Here is a 9,456-nt window from a genome sequence, read left to right on the forward strand (position 1 = left end):
TGGTCATAAACCTTGTGTTAAAATTTCATAGATTTCTATTCACTTTTACTTAAGTTAGAGTGCGAAGACTAAAAGTATTTGGACGACGACGACACCAACGTGATACCAATATACAACCAAAAAATTTTCAATTTTTGCGGTCGTATAAAAAGCATATGACGTGGGAGTACGATTGGAACAGCCCTTACATTATATTCATTTACCACGGGTGTGTACTCAAAGTGTTTGAAGGACGTCATGTTAGAATCTAATATTAAATCTCTCAACTGAACAACTAAAAGTGCAAAACTCATTTCAGCCTCAATTTCATGGCATAAAATTGATATTTGTGTCAACCATAAGGTAGTAAAAAGTTTAGCAGAAAGCAGTAATTGATGATAAGTTTCCAATTTACTCAATTTAGAGAATCTACATTTTACATCATTACATATAAAAGCAACTTTTTACAAAAAGCTGCTCTCTATCCAAAATGTCACAAAAACCTTTCTAACCTGATGGTCTTCTTTTGTTTAAATATTCCGTTTTCTTTTCTTTCTCTCCTACATTCAGAGGAGACAATCTGTCACCAGCACCACTATCGAAAGATCTAAACCATTTCTCTGGATCCCATAAACCTTCGGTGCTGAAAAAATATCAAAATATCATTTACAGATTACAATAAAATTTGTCAGTTAAGACTTTATTTTGTTATTGTAGTAAGAGAATATCACGAATATGTATCTTATGAAAGATTTGAGATATAAGACAATAATCAGATGTAAAAGAAAATATTCTGCATGCTAACAACTACTGTATTTTAACTACTAAATTATTTCCATATATCAAGCTTCTAACTTAGGCCAAATAAAAATATATGTGTGGTTCCAGTAAACCGAATAACCCTAGTTTAAAAATTCATTTCTGAAAAATAAATTTCAAACGATCTAATTTTGAGGATTGTGAATTAAAATAATGTAATATTCCTAGATTTCTGTCATCTGAATTTCCATAAGAAGTATCTGTTATTGATTAAATGCAAGAAATCATAACAATTTGTTGTCAAAATGCAACAAAATTAATGAAAAACGTAAATGACTGTCTTTATTTTGTAACCAAACACTTTTAAAATGGCTGACTTCCAGTATTGATGTGTGCATTACTGGGAACAATTTCGGTAAACACACAATTTTTTTTTAGATTTTGACAATCCAAAATAAAATTTAGAAAAAAAATAAAATTTGCCGACCTATTGACCCTATTTTTCAGAAGTATGCAACTGGAACCACACATATATTTTTATTTGGCCTTAGAATGTTTTTGCTTTTTTATTGCAGATGTGAAACTACCTTTTGCTTCAAAACCATAGATCATCAATGCATTTTAACATGTTCATGGCAAGGCTTGTTTGTCTAAGATTTTAAAATGGGTTTCAAAACATTTATCTAATAACATGAATAAAAGTAACTAGGAGCTGTTCTATTTAAAATTGATGTTGAAGGCTCCTTAGTCCTTATTCTATATATGGGTCCTCCCACACAAATGGAATAGCCCTAACATTACAAGTAATGATAGCATACTTATCATAATCAGTAGACAAACAAACTGGTCTTTTCTTTGCTGTTTTACTGTTGGCAAACTCATACAACTGGTCCTGTAAGGACAAGATACAATCAATCACAATGTATTGATCAATCACAATGTAATTTATGTATCATCTTGTTTTCAAATACATGTATCAATAAATAGCAACATTATTAGTGTTAACAATTTTTAGTGACATTCAGACTTGACAATAGAAATATAAGAAAATATAGTTATATACTGTATACAAACAGATTATTTTCTAACTGATTTTTATAGTTCGTTCTTATGTTGTACTGTTATACCACTGTCCTAGGTTAGGGGAGGGTTTAGATCCCGCTAACATGTTTAACCCCACCATATTATGTATGTGCCTGTCCCAAGTCAGGAGCATGTAATTCAGTGGTTGCTGTTTGTTTATGTGTTTCATATTTGTTTTTCGTTAATTTTTTTATATAAATAAGGCCTATAGTTTTCTCGTTTAAATTGTTTTACATTTGTCATATTGGGGCCTTTTATAGCTGACTATGCAGTATGGGCTTTGCTCATTGTTGAAGGCCATACGGTGACCTATAGTTGTTAATGTATGTGTCATTTTGGTCTCTTGTGGACAGTTGTCTCATTGGCAATCATACCACTTCTTTTTTTATATAAACATGATAAATGAACATCCAAATATGTATGGCATGTTAAATTTCATTAAGCATGTTAAGATTTCATCTTTCAAACTGGATATTGAAGGATTCCAGTTTTAACAACTACCAAGCCCTTCTGTTTTCAACCTAAAAATGAGTTTCCTAGAAGACATTTTTGTTAAATTGTCAGCCATGGTGTGAAGTATGACTACGGATCCCTTAACTCAATGTATATAATATATTGTCATAGTAGGAAAATATAATCTTGACCCTGATGGTGTTTCCAAATACCAATGAATACCCTCTTACTTGACCAAGTTTCTTGTCAAGACTGCAATAATTTTTCTTTTACATTGTTTTGCATACCGTATTTATTCTATTTAAAGCCCCCCTTCTAATTAACGCCCCCCTACCGAAAATCGTGCGTTCAGAACTTTTGACTTCTAATAAACGCCCCCATTTTGTAGTTAAAAAAAATAAAATTGAAACTTACCCATTACAGAGGGGGATAGGATGGGTCCTGACCCCGAAATCCCGGGCTTAAAAACACGAAATCCTGAGGTCCCGAATTTAAATAAAGTAAATCCCCACATCCCGAAATCCGAAAAGAAGAATTCCCGGATCCCGAAAGGGTCAATCCCGAAATCCCGAGCTTAAAAACACACGATCCCGGAGTCCCGATAAAGGTCCTATCCCCCTCATTACAATATTGCTAAGACATCGACCCGGTCACTCAGAAACATGAAACGAAAAATCAATAATGCCCATGTTTTAATCCACTCTGATAATCCAACACAGTGTGAACAAGTTCCAAAAATAGATCTGTCAGTTACACAGTACGCTGTTGAAATTATGTTCCATTGATGTGCACGCTTGTTCATTCGAAAATTTTAACAAATTATAAGTTGAGGTCACATTACCGATAAACGCTATTTATAGATTATGGAGACAATAAGAAACATGTGTATGTTACTATAGTTTGTTTCAACAAAATTCAGGTAAAGGTCAATGAAGTAAGGTACGAAATTTGTTTCTCTAATTGACGCCCCCCTTTCGAAAATTGTCTTTGCCCCCGGGGCGTTTATTAGAATAAATACGGTATATTGTAATACTAAAGAGTAAATACAATGTATTGTGTTTTGATGCAAATTGGTCTGGCAGTTCTGTACTGTGACTCTTCTGAATTGTTTCTCTCACAAATGGTCAAAGATAACCATATTTTAGACCTCAGTTGTTCTTCTAACAACTTACCCTACTGTAGATATATGCTGGTGTAGGTCCAGGAGTATCAGACCTTGTCAGAACAACCTCTCTTGGAGTATTCCTGCCACTGTCATCAGAATTAAATTCTTTTTCCATTCTGAAATAATTAACATTTACACAGTCACATACAATGACATATCTTTCCACAAAAAAAATTAATTTGTACAGAAAATGTCTATTGTTAACACCAGAAAATCAATAAAATGTTAAAGTCAACTGATTAGCTCTTCATGACCAAACTATCAACCTACTATGAAAGTTTGCATTTAGTAAATTGCTTTACATCATAATGCTTTTGAAATGGAGTCTAGCATTCCATATTCAAAGACTGGTTATGTCTTGGGATCAAAAGATACCACATAGACATTCAAACCCACAGCAAACAAACTAAATTGTTTGTCAGTAGGGCCTTTAAAAGCTGACTATACCCTACATGTATATATATATGTTTTTTTTCATTATTGAAGGTGGTAGTCATGACAGTTGCCTATAATTGCAATTTGCTTACATCCACATCACTTGAAACTCTTGTGGATAGCCATCTTCTTGGACACAATACCACCTTTAATCTTTAAATAGATGAATCCATGGCAAAACATGAAAAAACACAACATAGACAACCAAAGAATAAGCACATGAATGGCTGATACTGGTTTCATTATAATTTAATTCATCAAAATACAATGGGAAATAATCATGACAAACTACAGACTATGAAATTCTTCAATTTGTACAGGTCTATTTTAAGTTAAGTGTACATGCATGTACTGCTGATATTAACGTAACCCACACAGGTTTGTGCTGAGGAACATACGTAGAAAGTGAAAAAAGAACTGATGCCCCCAACCAGGTTTGGGATTTTAACTCTGTCATTTGTCTGTGTTGAAGACGAAATGTGACCATGGAATATTTTTTTTCTCTTTTGATGAGTTGTTGTCTACATTGTTGGACACATTCCCTGTTTCCATTCTCAATGTTATTACATTTATATATGTAATAAGGATTAAGGTTTATGAGGGCGGACAGACTTGCCAACTATCCTGATACATCAACACATTTACACTTTTGCCTTATTAGAAAATTGCTTACTACACAGAATCCACAAGTGATAATTGGAAGTGTAATCAGATTATTTCCTTGATGATCATGATGATCGATCGATGGCTGCTTAACTCATTGCCCCCTGAATCTATTTTTAGAAAACTGCACTGTATTCCTGATAAGATTTTCAACAGCAGCATCTCTCTCCCTGAAGGAAAATGGCTGCCATAGATTGTAAACATAGGGTGTATTTAAAAAAATAATTAAAAATATTTATCAAATAGATATAATTGTTGTGTTTTGTTTTTTGTTTCAATAATATGTTATATTTTATAAATAAAAAAAAATAAAAATTAATACATTCTTACTTTTATTTTTATTTCATTGTTTATTGCACTCTATCGTAGTTTTGTACTGTAAAAATTTTTCATATATTTCTCCATTATTTCTTGTGAAATTCTCTGAAACAGCTCAGACAAAGAAACACATGACATCCTTTATGTTTAATTTTAACATCTTTTCTCCCTTAGTTAGAAAAACATTGTTTGCAACGTCCCCTTTTCTCATTTTCACAAGGCCATTGTTTACGTTTCACAGATCGATGACTTTGTAGTAAAATTCCAATGTGTATTTTATGAATGAAAACTGTGCCACGTGTTAAATCTCATTAATATTCATTAGAGAATCATGTGACTCTAAAGCCATGCTCCTACTAGGAACCAATCAGAAGAGGTTTAACAAAAACGGGACCAAAACGGGACCGAACCAAAATGACGCTTATATGCGTCATTCGGGAAATACAAAATGGCGGATTCAGACGCACATATGCGTCACCAGGGAGCAAAACGAAAGTAAAAATGACGCATATCCGTGTCAACAGGGGCCAATGAGTTAACATCCAGCGGCATGATGATAAGCATATTCAGGAAGATTTACCCTGCTTTGTACTAGACCGACACACTGAGTCAGATATTTAACGTGCTAGCTCTGAAGAAAGACATGTCACTTAACCAGGACACATTATTCATGTTATTTCCACCAGTCTCTACTCTTATTCTTAAATGCAGCGTCCTTAGCGAAAAAGCAGCAAATACCAATTTTAAAATGTTTGGTTTGACCCAGTCAAGGTTGGAACTCACAATATCCCTCACTCGAGGCTAACACTCTACTATGACACCACTAAAGCTGTTTACTCTGTTACAGTGGATAAATAGCTAAAAGTTAAATAGCCTTTAAAAGACATGATAGATTAGCCATGTAAATTGTTACTTAATACTACTGATAAAACTATACTTGACCGTTTCTCGGAAAGACTTAATTTGAAAACAGTCAAACGGTTTTCTGTAACCCAATATTGCGAAGCAGGACATCTCGGCACATTACAAACTCGGGACACGTCAACTCGGCATAGTGCAAACTCGGCACATTACAAACTCGGCATATTGCAAACTCGGTACATTTATAATAAAAATGTATCAGATTTATTATTGTGCCAATAAAGACTTATTTTCATTTAATTTGAGATTAATACTTAGTAAAATATATGAACAATTTATAAATGGCTTAGCAAAAATGGTATATTTTATTGTTTTCTCATATATACAAGATAAACTATGGGTGATCTCAGGTGCTTAAAAACTTCCATTTGTTGTTGAAAAAGATATAGATCATATATATCCATAATACTTTGAATTTTCTGATAAAGATAGATTACAATCACTTCTATCTTCATTTGATATTATGGAGCTTACTGTACCTTTCATTAAAAAGGTTGCACTATTAAAGGACTATCGTCGTCTTATGAAAGGAAAGCTTGACATTGCATTTACTTGCAATTTATGCAAGAACACAACAGAAAATGCTCCTGTTGAATCCACCAGATTAGAGCAAGACAGTGAGCAACGTTCCACACTGACAGGATATGGTACCTTCAATATCTCCTTGATAAGCAGAAAATCAAACTCTGTAAATTCCACATTCACAGAAGTACCTTCAGTTACGAGCAAGCCAACAAATCTTCCCTATGCATCCCCAGTTAATACACCACACAGAAATGGTTTATCAAGAGTGCCAAGACGTATTCTGCCGCCATTGTCACCTCACAGGACATTTAACGTTACAAGTTTGGCACCAGAACAGGCATCAATAGAACAACCAACATCAAATACAGTTGCAAACAGTTCAACAAACGATGCAACTCCAGCGTCACCAAGTTACACGCCACGTCGAAATGGCTTACCTTGAGTGCCAAGGCGTATTCTGTCGCCATTGTCACCTAACAGGACATATAACGTTGTTAGTGTGGCACCAGAACAGTCAGTAATGCAGCCACCAACATATCATACATCAAGAATAGTCAGCCCTTCACTGCCCGATGCATCCCAGACGCATTTAAATAGAACAACTAGTGTGTATCCTCTATCGCCCTTACCACTTGATGCTTCATTTGACTTTACCCATCACCAAGATGAAAATGATGACCAGGAGATTGTTGAAAAGTAAGATATATATATAAATATATTAAACAAATGTTGTACTTAAATGATTTTTTTTGATTTTCATAAAATATGTCATAACATAAAAAAAAAAACGTATTGATTTATCTGAAAAGTGTTAACACAAATAAATATTGCATTTCATAGCTTCAAAACTAGTCCTTACTTTCAAAGAATGCTTATTATGTTTTCATTTATTTTTACAGTTCCATACAAGAGTCGGAGTTGCCTGACACAATTTTACCAGATGGTCCACCAACATTTTCCATCATAGAAAAGGGGACACAAAGAAGTAATCTAAAACTGGTTAGCAGTGACGGTTACGAATACACAAAGAAGGTATATTTATTTTTCAAGTACAGAATTTATATCTCTCGACAATTATCTTTTTAAAGCTTTGGCAAAAAGGTATCTTCTTAAAAGATAAATTAACTACGGTACTACATGTATATTCTTTATATTTTAGATGTCTAAAGGCGATTTCACCTACTGGAGATGCATCAAACGATCAAAAGGCAGTAATTGTCCCGCTACTGTGTCACAGAAGGGAGAACATTTTAAAAGAAACCCTAAACCCCACATTCACCCAGCAGACAAGGGGGCTTTAAAAAAAGTTCTAGTTCATAAAGAGGTATGCAAAGCCTAGACAGAGGAACATATTAGCTTAATAACGTGTTTCACTTAAACTATTATAAAATATCATAAAGTGAAATGTAAATACAGTGGAAACTGGCATTAGATATGAAAATTTCTGTAACTATAAGTACATATTTAATATTCACTCAGAAGGAATAGCATTTCTGGGAACATTAATTTGCATTCGGAATTTTATGCATATACCTTTTAAATTTTAAATTATATTCTTTTAAATTTTAGGTAAAACAGACAGCACTCCAAGACATCCATAAACCTGCAGGTCGTATTGTGGATGATGCTATGCTTCGTCATATAGAACCAGAAGATCATCAGCTGCCAAATCAAAACAACCTAAAAAGAACTGCAAACCGTGTCCGAGAAGAACTTAGGCCAGATGAACCAACCTCATTGTTTTTCGAGGTAAAATATTTATGATATTCTAGATAGTCAACTTGCAACACACATGTATAGCTACTTTTAGTAAATAAATTTAATGCTGCAAAAAGCTTGTTTCGGAATCCTTTTTATTTATTTTTTTTTATTTGTGATACGGTATTCTGAAATAAATATGTTAACACTCAACTAATTCAATCAAATTTTCTATATATAGCTCGATACAGATTACCTCCAATGTGACAACTTTTTGATTGAGGACATCAGAGTAGACGACCAGCGTCACTTGGTATTTTCAACGCCCGGGCAGTTACAGCTTTTGAAATATGCAAAGAAATGGTTTTGTGATGGAACCTTTAAAATAATGAAAGACCCATTCACTCAGCTATGGTCCATCCACGCCTTCATTAAAAAGGGAGACAGTTTGAAGCAGGTTCCACTGGTCTTCGTGCTCATGTCTCGAAAGAAGACAAAAGATTACAAACCTGTAAGTTTCATAATCGTCATTTTTTTTTGTTATCGACTTTAAGTTTTCTGTCAATGTCGTTAACTTTTCATTTAGTGTCCTATAATTTGTTCCATTTCTCACCTATTTTTAAAATAAAATTTGTTTATTTTTTTCTCATCGTAATTATTATATAAAATTTCTTTTTATGAACCATTTCCATAAATATATTCATTGGTGTGCCGAGTATGTATAGGTAATGTGCCGAGTTTGTATAGGCCGAGTTTGTACTATGCTGAGTTATACATGTCCCGAGTTTGTAGTGTGCCGAGATGTCCTGTATTCCAATATTGTATTTCACTTACCAATACCATGCTAACACAATTTTATACTAAGTAATTAAATTTGTAAACAATTTTGACATTTCTCAGTTGCTGGAATAAATGGAAACGGAACAATTAAAATGATGCAAGACTCATGTCATTACAACAAATCAAGATTTCAAAACAGATTGTTTTTACACAAAGAGTAAGAACAAGAGTATAAGTGCATTGTTTTCATCTCTGTCGATTTTTGATTGATGGCTTACCTTCAGCAGGGCAAAGCCCCGTTTGTGAAGATTTACACGAAAGACAATACACAACGAAAATGTTATATAATAGGAAACTAAAGTATATCTAAATATGGTCTGGTTAACTATAATGTCGCCCTAATACATGCTGAAACAGATGATACATAGTCCACTTTTGAACGGTTGCAGTACAACATCGGAAAATGTTGGAAATCGCCCGGATACTTGCATGCGCAGAGCAAGATTGACCTAATTTTCATTTATAAGGTCAAATTTTGCAAAATTTCACCAGTAAATGCAATTATTGATTGAATAAAAAGAGAGAATAAATAATATGCCTTCTTGCAAAAGCACCTCTGATTTGAAATGCACACGCTAATCTGTCTCCCAAATTTTTTTCTCGATAAAATCGCTCAC

At 33.6% G+C, this 9,456-nt stretch overlaps 2 protein-coding genes across 4 annotated transcripts in view; one reads left to right on the forward strand and one right to left on the reverse strand.

Annotated features, from left to right (window-relative positions):
• Window positions 1-9,446, reverse strand: part of LOC143076653 (uncharacterized) — a 39,972-nt gene extending 30,526 nt beyond the window's left edge. For 2 of the 3 annotated variants that reach the window (XM_076252495.1, XM_076252493.1), the window contains exons 1-4: window positions 9,058-9,258; window positions 3,447-3,555; window positions 1,557-1,630; window positions 492-622 (exon numbers count right to left, since the gene is read on the reverse strand). In XM_076252495.1, coding sequence (XP_076108610.1) covers window positions 492-622; window positions 1,557-1,630; window positions 3,447-3,554 — 313 coding nt within the window. In that variant the 5' untranslated portion in view covers window position 3,555; window positions 9,058-9,258. Of the gene's footprint in view, window positions 1-491; window positions 623-1,556; window positions 1,631-3,446; window positions 3,556-9,057; window positions 9,259-9,393 lie in introns of those variants that run through there. The other variant, XM_076252494.1, reaches the window with a different exon arrangement.
• Window positions 5,304-8,911, forward strand: LOC143074195 (uncharacterized). The gene is made up of 6 exons (XM_076249744.1): window positions 5,304-5,350; window positions 7,201-7,333; window positions 7,461-7,625; window positions 7,871-8,050; window positions 8,241-8,510; window positions 8,900-8,911. The coding sequence occupies exons 1-6, from the start codon at window positions 5,304-5,306 to the stop codon at window positions 8,909-8,911; spliced, it is 807 nt and encodes a 268-aa protein (XP_076105859.1).
• Window positions 9,447-9,456: the final 10 nt, after the last annotated feature.

This window comes from Mytilus galloprovincialis, chromosome 5 (assembly GCF_965363235.1).
Source record: "Mytilus galloprovincialis chromosome 5, xbMytGall1.hap1.1, whole genome shotgun sequence".
NCBI classification, from domain to species: domain Eukaryota; kingdom Metazoa; phylum Mollusca; class Bivalvia; order Mytilida; family Mytilidae; genus Mytilus; species Mytilus galloprovincialis.